Source organism: Amia ocellicauda, chromosome 23 (assembly GCF_036373705.1).
Source record: "Amia ocellicauda isolate fAmiCal2 chromosome 23, fAmiCal2.hap1, whole genome shotgun sequence".
In the NCBI taxonomy this organism is placed as follows: domain Eukaryota; kingdom Metazoa; phylum Chordata; class Actinopteri; order Amiiformes; family Amiidae; genus Amia; species Amia ocellicauda.
In genome coordinates, this window is record NC_089872.1 from 6,954,611 (window position 1) to 6,968,775 (window position 14,165).

A 14,165-nucleotide genomic window follows, 5' to 3' on the forward strand; every position below is an offset into this window, starting at 1 on the left:
TTGTACCAGGCTTTCATTAGGCCGGGTATGCTACATTCACCACCTTCCCAAGACAACTTCACTTCCTCTTTGTCTATTTGAGCCAAGGAACACCAGTAAAGACTTTTCAGATGTTATTAAATCAACTTTGCTAGAAGAGATTATGAAACCCCTGACCCATCAATAACTGGACATTCCCTTCACCTTCATTTCGTCCATCCAGTCCATGATGTAAAGCATCTCCTGGAAAACCTTCTGCAGGCCCAGGTTCATCTCCAGCCTCTGTCGGCGGGCCTTCAGCAGCTCCAGCAGGTACTCCCACAGCCGAATCACGTTGTCCTTCCTGGCTGTGATCCTCTTGATGTCGTGGTAGTTCTCGGCCTCCAGCTCCCTAGCCACCGCCACCACGGCCTGCACTCGCTCCTCATAGGCTGCAATGTCCGTCTCAATGGCCTCGTGTTTCTTGGTGGCAGCCTCCACTGCCTGCAGGTCATAGCCAAAGTTGTCCTTAAGAAAAAAGGGAGAATGGCATTAGAAGAAAGTTTACTTATTCGTTTTGCAAGAATAAGTGGAAGTGCTGCCGAGATCTTTTCAGCTTCACTTTTCTGAACTGTATGCATTGATCCTGTGTTTTTGGAGATGGTCTACAAATAGTCTGAAGAGGATTTTTGTAGTGGGTAAAAAATAATCTTAAAACAAATAATTAAAACAATATATATATATTTTTTTTTATTTCAGACAAGGGCATTTCTTAATGACATCAGTGTACTGATGGTATACTGCTTTTCAGTAACATGTAATGTTTCTACAACAACTTTTTACATTCCGGTACTAAAATGTCAGGATTTCCTAAGAAAAAAAAGCCCATCTGCAACTTCTTTCCTTGTTTTGCTTTGTTGTTTTTTTTATTCCTCAAAAGTAAAAAGGCATTTTCTTCAGTTATTCAGTTTGGGGGGAAAAACAAAAAACATTTCAAAACCTCAGATTCCAACTTGCATGCTTTAGATTTTTTATTAATCTAGTTACATCTGCCTGTGGCTAAAATACAAGCCAAGTAAGAAATAATGTATGTAATATTTATACGCCATGACTAAGCAAGGACAAAAAGATTTATTGTATGTCTCAAACTGCTCCCCCATCCCCTTCCTTAGTGGAGGAAAGTCTATGAAAGTTTTTGTGCTTAGGTCCCAGAATTCCTTGTGTCAATGGCAGAGACAAGTGGGAAAATAGGCACACGCAAATTGTAGGATATCTAAAAATACATATGATTTGTGAAATTGATGTTGTATGGAGTTGCCTAGCTTATGAATCTAATTCATGATTTAAATGTATGATTAAAAGCCATTTCATTCCTTCCTATACTCTTCTCTCTCGTTCACTTCAGTGCACAGTGGGTGCCCTTCCTGGACGGAGTAGGAAGTGAGGGAGGGGTTGTGGGATGCAGCCTAAAAGACTTTAGCCTGTTTGACCACTAGAGGATGCTAAGACCTAACTCTAGTTCAATTTCATTTTCAAAGGAAACCCTTTTCAGCCACAAAACCCTTTAATGCCATCAGCTGCACTAACTGCAATATAAATGTCCACGATATACACACTAAAGATTTATTTAAATTCTCATAGTGGAGCAGCTACTGTTCGCGTTCCACAAAAAACATCATAAAGAAGGACCATTAATCCGAGTGTCCATAACACGGCTACTATATCAGGACTGTTTACCTCACTGGGTTTGGCGTTGCTCTGAGCTGACTTTTACAAGTGTGGTAAGTTCATAAATGTAGAGGTGGGGACGGCCCAGTGTGATAGTGGGTGTATACTGAACTGACCAGGGTAGAAAGGCTTCTACCAGATATTTCACGCACTTGCAGATGATGACTTTAGAGACATGTGGGAGAGGTTCCACAAAGCAAAAGCAGGGGAAGGAACTCAATTACATCACCCATCTCCACAAATACCTACAAAGGAGAGGAAACCTATAATCTGAATCGGGAGCAGAGGGAGTGGGTGTCATGCTGTGCGATTGTCTCTCTCTCATGACAGGATGTTTATTGACAGGGGGTATAAGCAGTTTCTCACCCCCTGGGGTCAACCTCACGGTCCTCCATGCTTAACTGGAGGGACCCTCGACTTTCGGTGATGGTGACGGGGACGTTGTGTGACGTATCCAGAATCCAGAATGGGATACGAGTGTGTGGCATACCTGAGAGACGAGGCGTTGGTTCTCACTCAGCCAGGTCTCCCTCATGGCGGCCTTGCGGTCAAAGCGCCGGGCCAGCTGCTCCAGTTTCTCCTGCCGAATGAGCTCCGTCCTCAGCGCCAGCTCCCGCTCATGTTCGGCCTTCTCCAGTCTCTCCCAGGCCTGCAGAGAGAAACACCCAGACAGGGCTGAGCACCGCTTACCCTGTGTCTATATGTCACTGAAGTAATCAGAAATCCAAATGGCTGCTAAGTGAATTTTTTCTTTTGCTTTCTTCAACGCCATTTTTTTTCATCTCACTTGATTAAAATCAACATAGCGGCAAATGTCAGCAAATGACGCACTTTGGTGGGATGAGAGGATCTAAAAATCAATGTACTTGGTACTTCTTTTAAGTTTCAATTAAAGTAAAATCTTTTCTCCAGGTGCAGTCCTGTACTGTCAGACTCACCTTGTTGATGTCGGAGATGAGTTTCCCCTCCCTGGGCATGTACACTTTCTGGTTATTGGCTCTCATCTTGCTCTGAATGGTGAACAGAAGTACTTCCAGGTTACCCTTCTCTGTAAACCTGGGGAAGATGACAGAAGCAACATAAAAATTAGGAATACACTTTAGCGCCTTCTTTCTTATAATGCGTCTTCTACCTCGGTCACAGAAAAGCTTTGTTTAAGTCCTGGAAAGTTGGCGCTAACCCAATACAAGTCACCTCACAGGTTAAGGAGCAGGCTACATATTTTGTTTCATAATTTTAGGAGGAGGTGCTGTTCCTGCTTAAAATGTGTGTCCTATTAACTAACTGACTGACTAACTAGCAAGGGACAGCTGTAGAAAAGACCTTTCTAAAGATCTGAGAACAGAAACGCTGCATGTAAGTCAGGCTGTTAATACTTACAGTGCCGATAACTGTTCTAACTATTCGAACATGAGGAACCATGGTGCCATTGTATCACATCTACACAGAAACGGAAGCAGGGACTCACTTGGGGGGCTTCTCCACGGTGCGGTACGTGTTGAAAGCCTGGAGCTGCTGCTGCACCCCCACCAGGGAGTTGGCAAACTTGCGGTTGTTTAGGATGATGATGGTCTGCTCGATCCACTCCAGCAGGTCAGAGGCCAGGGACTCGTACTTCTCGATCATCTTCTCCGTTTCGATGGCGTTATCCAGCACCTGTCGCCAGAGAACCAGCAATGAGTCCACTGAGAAACTCCATAAGGACAATCTGGGTCTTGTGTTGAGCAATGGGAACCCCAAAAGGTGAAGGACTTTAGAACAGGTGTGACCACACCATAGGACAGAGACAGTTCTGAGAAAACTGCTTAGGGGCAGTGTTGGTACTGGTTTGGTTGAATGATAGTTACAGGGGCATGATTAGTCCTACTATTGAGTTAATACACAAGCTTTGCATCCTAGTAGTAGTTCACGAAGAGTCAACACAATCATTCCGAGACTAAAAAGCATTGGGTGTGGGGGGATTGTTTCAGCTATTTAAAATCCTGTAGACAGAAATGGAGTTGGAGTATATCGGAGACAACACTGGGAGGGGTTTCATTATGCAGAGAGAGGTGGCTGTTTGAACCACATCTAGACATGCCGGATAACTGATTCAGCCTTTTTGAACCACAGGTAACTAGCAATCGCAAGAGCGAGGGGTGGGAAATGGCCTTTTCATTTGCAGCTTTCCTTCTATTATTACGTTTGTCATATTGTGCGACTCAGCAGTGTTTTGAGAGAACACCACTAACTTTAAGACTGTGTTGATCAGGGTGTTACTGGTCCCAAAAGTAATCTGACTGGGCAGTTCTTTGTGGCCACAGCCTTACTGTAAGAGCTGCCAAGCTGCGAGTCACGGCCATCTCTGCACAGACCGCTCCACGGGGAGAGGGGCGTAAAGCAAACCCAGCTGCATTGATATTCCAGATCGGCGTCATTCTTTCCTGCACTGTACACTCTGCAGTGACGTACCCCTCCTCCTCCTCACCTTGCCAATACGTTTTCCTTCAACAGCCAGGGCCTTCATCTTGGAGAAGTAGTGATAGTAGGTGACCACATAGGTGATGATGGACTTCTCGTCCGGGTGGTCCACACTGATATCTACAATCGACAGCAAAGACTGCATTTAACAATAACTCATTTCTGAAGACGCGGACAGAAAGGACCAGATGACAGAGTATGATGTAGGGGGATGCTGTTGCTCACAGACACAACCAGATGCACACCAGACACAGACCAGCAGATACCTGGGTGGCAGTAAGTGCCCCGCTGCTGATTTTATGTAATGTTGTGACTAAGGATGAAATAAAAGATGCTTTTCCCTAATTCGTCCCGGACTTATCCTTGTTTTGGGTCACACAGAATCCATATGCGTCTGAACCATACAGCAAGATAATTAGGATATCTAGTGTTTGAGAAAGCTGCAGGTGCATTATGGGTCAAAATAAGCAATATCTTAACTGAACCTCATCATAAAAGTCTCAATCTGCAAAGCATAATCATTGGGTGGCTGCAATTTGAAATAATGAACATGGCCAAGTTAATCTTAAGCACTACTTTAAAATGTTGCATTCCTGTTATTCACTCCCTCCTGGTAACACCTTATTATACAGTATGTGTTCAGCCAGGTTCTGCTTTGAATACTGAATGGCACGATCAAGTACAGTGAAACTGAGGGGGACACCAGTCTACCTCTTGCTTTTAATACTTATTGACAAGTCTCTACTACTTGTAAGTACAAATACATACATCCACCCTGAAAGAAATCCATAAGGACAGCATCCCAGCTTATTTTTCTGTCCTTTTTATTCACTTTGATTGGTTAAATAATTCATTAACGTAATTTTGCTACTACAAAATTAAAACTCATTTGATAAATGTTGCAAGGAACAAAGTTGCTTGAATATGTAGAAGACATTTCTACAAAAACAAAAACCTTTCTCTTTTTTTTTTTTAGCAACATGTAGACTGGTCTCTGCTTTACAGCGAAACCAGGTTCAGGAATGACTGACTAAAACCCCAGAGAGGAATTTCAATCAGGAATTACAGGTCACTGCTGTAATATCTGACGTTCTTTACTCTAGTGTTTATTGCGGGGCAGCATTTTTACAGTGCCTTACATACTTCCCAGTAAGGGCTGAGGTAGTGAATGACATGGCCAGTAATCCAATCGTGAATCATGAAACAAGAATGCACTCAACAGAAATGAAGATAGCACTCACAGGGTGGGACTGATAACAAGACGACATTGGCATTGCCAGGGCAGTTATAACAAGGAACAGATAATAAAAACAAAATGCATACAGCAAACATCTAACCTTATAAACATATCTTATGTAAGTTATAACCCTCAGATCTGATTCTGTTCTATTCAACACATCAGCCTCGCATAGATTACATCATAATTCAGCAGGTGGGAGGATAAGATAAGTGCTTCGGTTTTAGGCACTAAACCAACTGCTATAATTTAATGGTGACAGTTTTTGTGGTCAGATGTTTTACAACATACAGTTGAGTCCCGTGAAATAAATGTCTTTCGGTAGTTAATCTTGTGCAGTTGAGACAGTTTGTTGGGTTGTGAAAGTTTCTTGGGAGGTACAAAGGTCTGCTTCAAGCAAACAAATGTGCTCAGCTGAGCGTGTCTTGTGTGGAGAAAGATTGTATTTCTATGCAGTGCTTTTGTTTGGACTGGGAAAGGAAACTCATTTTTAAGGCCAAGTACTGTAAGTATGAAACATTAACACCTTGTTCTCAGACTTATTTACCAGACAAAATCACATAATGTTTCATTCATTTCTGATTGGCATAATGGGTTCATATTGAAACACACAAAAGCAACGATTCAACGCTGAAAATAACTGAACAGTCAATAAGATACAATATCATATACATGAACAGGCTTAAAAGTCAATGCCAAGTATCTGACACTCTCGTGATTTAGGTCCTGGTCACCAGCCTCACCTTCTGGGTCCAGCAGTTTGGTGAGGCCCAGGTGCTGCTCAGCCAGGTTGAAGGCATTCTGCAGGTTGTAGTGAGCGTTGGACTTCTTCAGCTTGTCAAAATCGATCAGGTCAGGCCTACAGACAGAAGCACAGCGTCAACATTGTCACTGACTGTTAATGTCAGGAGCAGGGTGCGCGGGGCCTGATCATTCAAGGCTTCATCCTTGAGGTCCATCAATAGATAGATGAACCACGGTAACTTATATGAAAAAACAGATGTACAATGAAGGGAGACACTTACTATTTCTGGGGAGATTTGAGGAAAATAAATACATCTGAACATCACAAATACATGCAAAATAACATGGTCTTCATACATTTTCAGCAGAAAGATTTCAATGGCCTACTACAGACTTCAGTTTATGAGCTGATGTGAAGGACCAAGCACAAGAAGGGTGTGGAACTTGGGTAGGGAAATGGGCTTTGAAACGGAGACTTCCAGATAAACCACTCTAAATGCTGGACGCCCAAGCCACCTCGACATACAATTGCAGCAGGTCGCTGGTATTGGTTGTCATCACAGATGCACGGATAATAACCCCATCTGCTCTCATATGCCAAAACTGGAATGGGACTCCCCCTCCGAGGCTTGATCGCAACAATACAGAAGTGAAACTGAACTGTCCAGCCTCAAAATACTTCAGAGAGAGGTTAAAAAACGGTTTTGAAAGGGACTAAGCAGCCGCTCCCCATCTGACTCTGCCAGGCGCACACACGTACCTGTGTTTGTGAATGAGGGCGTTGAAAGCCATGCCGTCTCTCCAGCTGGTGGTGAAGTTGTGTATGTTGACGTTGGGATAGCTGCACGAGAAAATGGAGGGTCAAGTCAGTTCTCTCAAGCTCTACGAGGCAGAATTGTTTCTTCAAGATGCTACTAGAAGTAGTTCACTTTGGATTTTTTTTAAGCTTCACTTTGGGAATGTTATAAATATTTGAAGATTTATTTTGAGCTTCTTTCAGTTATTTATTTCTCCTAAAACCCTACTCTCTCCAAAAACCTTAAAATGTACAGGTGCACTCGGCACACCTATCACCCTGTGTCTGTGTGTCGAAAGGTGACGCACTGAGATACAGCGTAGCTCTTTCATAGCACTCTGCACTACAGACACTTTCGTCTTTGTTTTAAAAAAGATAAACAGATTAAATCTAACGGTAATGTTTTGGTTTGTAGCCACAGCATTGTCGTGGTGCACCATGCCAGCCCAGCACTACACTGAGATGCAAACTGTACAGGTTGTAGCCAACAGAGTACAGCAGAAGCCCCTGAACTAGGAAGCTTGTGACTGAATTACTGCCACTGTTTTACTGACTATTCTGCTACACACATCTATTCTGAGCTCATACAAAACAATCCTGTAAATATATGTTGTTGTTCCTGGTGTTTTTGCACTGTGTGGCACTGGTCTAATCTCTCACCCTGCCGTCTTCATCTGGCACCACAGAAGCAAGGCATCCTTAGCAGACTTCTTCTCCTTGTTGTCCTCTGTCTCCACACTGATGTCCTGAATCTATAGGAAACAAAAAAATGCCTGCTCACACAAAACCGGCTATCAGCGTAATCTAATGAAGGCGGTAACTTTCTCAATAGAAACTCATTATGCCATCATTTTCTGGAGCTTACTAAACACTCTCCTGCCCTTTATTTATAAATAGAAAAGTCCTACTGGATCCATTCATGCATGTTCAAGCTGGTGGGCTTCTAACAGATCACAGCAGATCCACACAACTTGTCTTAAGTCTAAACAAAAGATGAGTTTCTATATTTTCCACAAACGCCAACCAGCTGCTCTTTGCCATTCTTTGATCAGCTTATAAAAAAACAGCCCACTATTGCAGGACAGGGTTTTCACACCTGTACCAGCTGTGAGTTCTGCAATCCCCTCAGGAGCTTTGCGTTTTGTCCGAAACACACATTCAACCCTCTGCAAGCGTGATGTCACAAAACGATACAAACCCTCTGGGACACAGTACCTGGAACCTGAGGATGATGGTCCAAATGAGGCCGAGCGTGAGTCTGTGGTTGCCGTCCACAATGTCATGGGAGCCCATGTTCTCCAAGTGTACCCTTTGCTCCTTGAGGAACTGCAGGGCCTTGTCCACGTTCTCCAGGCAGTGGATCCTCATCCTCCCCTTGGTTGGCTTGGGCTGGAGGGAAAACACAGTCTCAGAACACACTTAATGGGCTCGATATTAAAAGCTGAAATCAACAGAAAATCAATGGGGTTTTAGGCGTGGCTACTTTTTAAAATCAAGCCGTTAGAACTGCGAACCGTCTCTCTCCATCACTCAAATGACATATTGATGATATCTTAGGGGACAAACAAAATGAAACACACGGAGTCTATTCATATTTTTGCCACTTAAAATTGTGCTTCCGACATGGTGTATGGACACATTTTTCCTAAGGTTTTGGGCTAATTTAGTGTGTTTTGAATACATGATTTGTGTTGAAGGATGCATCTTTTTCTATGGCTAGAAGCCTTCACAAATGCAGCTTAGGGAAAAGACCCTGCGCTTTCCTGTCGGAATGGCTCAGAAGAACAGTGTTTTTTTTCTCTTGGTCAATATGTCTTTTATTTGCACGTTTTTTATATGGGCGACACAGTGAACAGTAAAAGAGAAAGGGCTGAAGGGAGTGAGGAGTTGTAGCAGTCACAACTGTAGCAGTTGTAGCGGTTATCACAGGGTTAATTAGTAAGCCAGGTAATAAAGCAGCCCCAGTCCTGTCTACCAATGGTGATACTTTGATCAGAGGTGGAGTTTAAAGAGTCATCGAGTCTGTGCACAGAAGGTGGGCGGGGCTGTGTTTCATTACTTATAGCTGTTTTTTTTTTTATTATTATTATTATTTCTCTTATTTCAAATAAATGTATTACTTTATCGCACATTTAAGGCAATTATAGTGTAACCTCATCCAGATCAGCACCACTAAATGATCTAGAAACAGGTCACTTCTGCATCTGTGTGGTTTCAATGAGAAGCAATACAGTGCTCTCTTGCGGTTTTGGGGTGGAAAGAGGACAGAGGGCTTTGATGTGGCTGGGCTCTATCAAGTGAAAAGGCCCACCTCCCTGTTTCTCAAGCTCAGTCAGGCAACAGAGAGTGAGATGGACAGAGAGAGAGCAAAGGAAGGAGGGAGGGAAATATCAGGTGCCAGGCCTCCTGTGGCTAGAGTCCCTCTGAGTTGGAGAGCTGATGTCAGGTCAACCCAAGCTGCAGTGGGTTTCAGGTCAGGGTATGAAAATATACAGGAAAGGGCTCAGCTTGTTAGGACAGCTGCACCATCTTAAGAAGCCACGGAGACAAAGTTCTGTCTTCCTGCCCAGGCGCAGACGAGTCCCAACCGCTTCACTTCTCTCTTTTTCATTTCAAGGAAACAAACACAGCCTAGGGCGCTGTTTTTCTTAACTCTAGTCCCAACACTGTAGCGTTGTAGCGAGCAGCACACACAATGAAGGGGAAACTCGTCCGTGCTTTCCCAAGCCGTGAAGGAAAGGTGGTGGCGGCTGGGATCGCGTTTTGTTTTGGTTTGGTTTCTGCCCCCGTTCATTTTTATCTCCAAATTTCACGCTCTCTTCCTGTAGGCGACTCTTGGTTTGAGGAAGTTGCTCTGGATAACAATGACCACAGAATCATTGCCCAAGCAACACAAGAAAACTTAACTTCTTGACACTCAGTTGTGGACAATCAATCAAATTAGACCTTCTTATCAAGAGGACTAACAGTGTTTGTTTGTCAGATGTTTGACAGAAGCTATTTCCACTACTTCCACAGAAAGCATGCCAACTACACAAGGTAGAGGTGTAAGAAGCTCAATAGGAAACTGTTAGCTGTCTGCAGTTTGTTAAATTTATATCCTTCTGAAATCCCTATATCAGAAAACCTCTGTCCATCACACAAGCATTGTACTTTGGATTTCAAAAGGCCCATTATAGCCCATGAAAAACTATCTAGCGGTGAACAAAACCATTAATTAAGCGTAACTAGAAATCATCTTCAAAACCTACACTGACCCATGCACTAATTTAATTAAGTTTAATGTCCCTCTGCATTATTTTTGTTGATGTTCTCTGCTGGTTTTCTCGTCGTCTTCTCAGGCAATATACCGCGTAACAGAAAACATTCATTTTCAGCTCCGTCACCGACTAAATGCATACCTTCAAGGATGTGTGCCTAGGTTGTTTTTATGTTTCAAACTAGTTATTAATCAGCACATTCACAGGACTGGGTTGAAAACATGGTCACCGCTTTCTCACCGCACGAGCATGTGAAGAAAATTAATGGTCAGAGATCTGGCAAGAGTCTCTAGAAGTCACAAGGGGAGAGAGAGTGAGGGGAACATATATAATAATTTGGTCTGTAATCCTACTTAATTGCAGTTTGATTTCAAAGCTGTCTATATTACTAACAGAGCTTTGACAGAAAACAGCAGATTTAACTAGGCCGTATGTGAGGACGGGAGGGGGAGTGGGGGTGTGGGTGGAGAAGGGGAAAGGAAAAACTAAAACTGTGCCAGGATCAAATCCATCATATTGTTAGCTAGTTGTTTGATTAAACTTAATTAAAAACTTAATTCGATGATCCTGCTAAATGATTGCATGTCAGAATTTCGTTTGGTTGGTTTAGTTTGAGTTTCAACCCATTACAGGGCAGTATCCTAAAGCCAACATGTACATTCACCCGTGTTCCTGCAGTTTTGAGGCGCTGGTGAAGTCGGTCCTCAGAAGGTTCGAAAGTGAAAGCGAGTCGTGTTGCAACAGCACAATTTCTGGCAATTTTTTCTCCTTTTATTTATAATGCACAAGACAAGTCTAAACTGATTGCCCGAGAGACAGCAACACACCGGTGGGGTCTTAACTCATTTCTAGCGTTCTAATCGTATTTCAGACAGATGAGAAAGTACATATACATAAAAGGTTGCCATGAAGCCATTGTTCTCGCCGAGGTTAAAGGATTACCTCTCTCGTCTCGTTTCCAGACAGGCAGCTTCACTGGACTACAGCTCCAGTATTCAGACTGGTCCTGACGCGACTGCCTAGAGCAGACACGTTCTGTACTTCCCTACTGAAAGGTTTCTTAAAATGTCCCTTTGTGAACCTGGTGGCTAGGCTGGAGGGCTGCTTTCGGCCTATAGCACGCCTTCCCAGATTTATCAGTCTATACGTGTGTATCATATTTAAATCTGACGCTGTGTTTATATTCTATTGTACTGTAGCATACACCCAGTTCTGTAATTATTTGCTTAAAATGATAAACAATACATTCATTATAGTAACCAAGCAAAGGCCTGCAACAAATAAAAAACAGTCTGTCAGTAGAGGAGGGCATTTTCAAAAGTTGTGTGTGAGAATGAGCTAATTGTGCATCAGGCCTAAAAATAAATAAAAAGAGGCTCGTCCCAAAGCAACCTCAAACTCTGAACTGAATCATGTCAGTGGTTTTATCGACAAAATACAACGTTTCAAACAAGTTGTGCAACAGGAGTACTCCCGTCACACTACACCTGCAACAACCTTGTCAGAGATCGCTTCAGGGGTATTTTAAGCAAAACGAAGTTGCACATGGACCAATGGAAAGACAGACCTGCTGCACGCGCTTCACAGGGGTCAAAAAGCCACAGAACCATACAATTAAATCAACATATTTCTGCTAAGGGTTATTCAGAAGAAATGCCAGAAGCTTAGAAGACAAGCAAATTAAAAAAAAAAAAAAAAAATCCACCTATTTTATGTTGCAATGGAACAACACCAATACACACAGGTGTGTCAATGAGTCTTTTATTATTTTTTAAATGTATTTACTTAGGCCATTACCAACTATGAGATATCTAATCTAAGGGCCTTTAATAAAGACACGAGGGTGCATTAATCTGCTGAATGCATAGTGATCACCATGGCTCTGCTCCTGAAAGAAAACTGCTCACAATGTCTTCAGGAATGCTGTTACCCCACCTATTCCTTCTATTGATGTGCTATGGAGGGGGGAGAGCATTGTGCTTCTATTAAGATGATTGGAAGGAATCACAGTGTATTTCACAGTCCTGTCCTTTTAAATGCCTTCCTGACACTGGAGGGGTTTTGGAGTTTGCACTTTGAACTGAGTGGCAGTGGCAGTGTGGGAACAGGGTTGGACGGATGAAAGTGAGGGAGCAAATGAGAGTGTGTACTCACCAGCCTCTCCCCCGACAGCACCTCCAGGAGCTTGATGAGCATCCTGCCATCGCGCAGGTCCATGTACAGGTCTGTGATTCGGCACGAGACCCGCGCTAAGTGCGAGTTCACCCATTTCGTGAAGGTCTTCTTCTGCACGGCCTCACGCTCGTCTGTGGGAGTAAAGAAGATGAGCAAATTAACAAAACGGTCAGCTTCACTTCTCTCAATCTCTCACGCTCAGCTGGCAGCTTTCACCTTCCTATTACTCTCCAGCACACCGCACCCCCCACACAAAAAAAGGTCTTTTGAGGACTTGGGTGCTCTTGAGAAAAAAAAATTGTAATGTTGTATCAGCCTTTATAAGGCAACAATGCTGCCACTGCAAAGTACATTTCACCTCTATCTAACTCAAGGTTCAGTACAAATTGTTCTGAAGAAGCAGAAATGCAATACATTTCAGTGCTATTTTTATTCCACTTTGCCTGTGTTTGCAAATTCACTGGAATAAGGTGCTGATCTTGAATACAGCACCTGGAGTTGGCTTATATAATAATCCTGAAACTTGGAGTCAAACTAGGCCCAGCTCTCAGTGTACACTATTCATTTGGTGAGATGTTAATTTCAGAATGCCGACGAATAGCATATGTATCAGTAATAAAGTGTCCTGACAGTATAAGCTCATAGCCGGGAAGTTACATTTCTCATTGTCCTGTGAAACGCCAAACATAAAGAACCTTTAAAACCCACTCAGTGTGACATACACACAGCCAGAATAATTGAAGCATGTAGTGATTTTCTAAACACAGATCTTTGTTTTTTTCATTGTAGGTTAATGTAAATGTTCCCTCTGTGGGACAAACAAGGGATGGCACTGACTATGTTGTTTATGTACTGTGGCACCAAAGGTCCCACCCTCTTTCCAAAAGCTCGGAGACCTCTGAATGGACACATTTGTAATCATCTGGATTTTCCTGTTATTGCATTTCTTCCCCTTTTCCCTAGAAAGACGATGTGACGGCTATGAGTGTTGTTGTTCTCCGCGCTGGGAAACGCCACTTCTCTTGGAAGACTTCTGATGCTCCACAGAGAAGCACAGTACACGCGTGTAACAAGGAAGCCTGCCCCGCATCTGACCCCAGAAAAGCCTTCAGCTGGCAGGAATTTGGTAGGAAGAATTGTAGATCTAGTATCAAGAATGTCTGTCCATATCCTTCATGCTCTCCAACCATAGCCATGCATATAAATCTGAACGACTGTCTGCCAAAGCAGCACCAGCCTACCCTTGTCACATGGATACTTCCAGGGCTGTGCGCCCAAGTCAGCATCTCTGAACCACGAGGCCATTAATCAGAAAACAACCCGTCCCCCGCAACCGACTTTAAGGAAGTTTCACAAGTGCCATTCACCCCGAGAGGCGTGTCCTCCCAGTCATCGAATCACTGGCATGAAAGTGTAATTGTTAATTCTCAATCTGTTAAAGGTGCCCTGACAGTATGTACAGTAGAGGCTGCTTGCTGTGGAAATAATTTGAGTGGCCTTATTATATTAATGTTGAAGCGTTTCAATTCCTGATTACTTGTTTGTGGTTTACTACTCACATCATAGAAACTTGCTGCATCCTAATGTCATCTGACTCCATAAAGGGCTACGAGACAGTTTTCTCTTCTTACACATGTATTTTCAAACCATTCCATTTGACCCACAGTTTTTATGAGAGCATGTCTGGTCCCTACTTTACAGCTTTAAATACAGCACATAGTTCTTCTAACCACACCCTAGGATACAAATTGACATCCAGGAAAAATAATGCAGTCACATCAAATTCCAAGCAGCACTAACATTACAA

At 43.1% G+C, this 14,165-nt stretch overlaps 1 protein-coding gene across 2 annotated transcripts in view; it reads right to left on the reverse strand.

Annotated features, from left to right (window-relative positions):
- sptbn1 (spectrin, beta, non-erythrocytic 1) overlaps positions 1 to 14,165 on the reverse strand; it is a 103,697-nt gene that overhangs the window by 25,554 nt on the left and 63,978 nt on the right. For both annotated transcript variants that reach the window (XM_066697215.1, XM_066697216.1), the window contains 10 exons: positions 12,338 to 12,489; positions 8,139 to 8,312; positions 7,584 to 7,675; positions 6,888 to 6,968; positions 6,127 to 6,242; positions 4,154 to 4,266; positions 3,155 to 3,342; positions 2,625 to 2,742; positions 2,177 to 2,335; positions 184 to 486 (listed from right to left, as the gene is read on the reverse strand). In XM_066697215.1, coding sequence (XP_066553312.1) covers positions 184 to 486; positions 2,177 to 2,335; positions 2,625 to 2,742; positions 3,155 to 3,342; positions 4,154 to 4,266; positions 6,127 to 6,242; positions 6,888 to 6,968; positions 7,584 to 7,675; positions 8,139 to 8,312; positions 12,338 to 12,489 — 1,496 coding nt within the window. The remainder of the gene's footprint in view (positions 1 to 183; positions 487 to 2,176; positions 2,336 to 2,624; positions 2,743 to 3,154; positions 3,343 to 4,153; positions 4,267 to 6,126; positions 6,243 to 6,887; positions 6,969 to 7,583; positions 7,676 to 8,138; positions 8,313 to 12,337; positions 12,490 to 14,165) is intronic.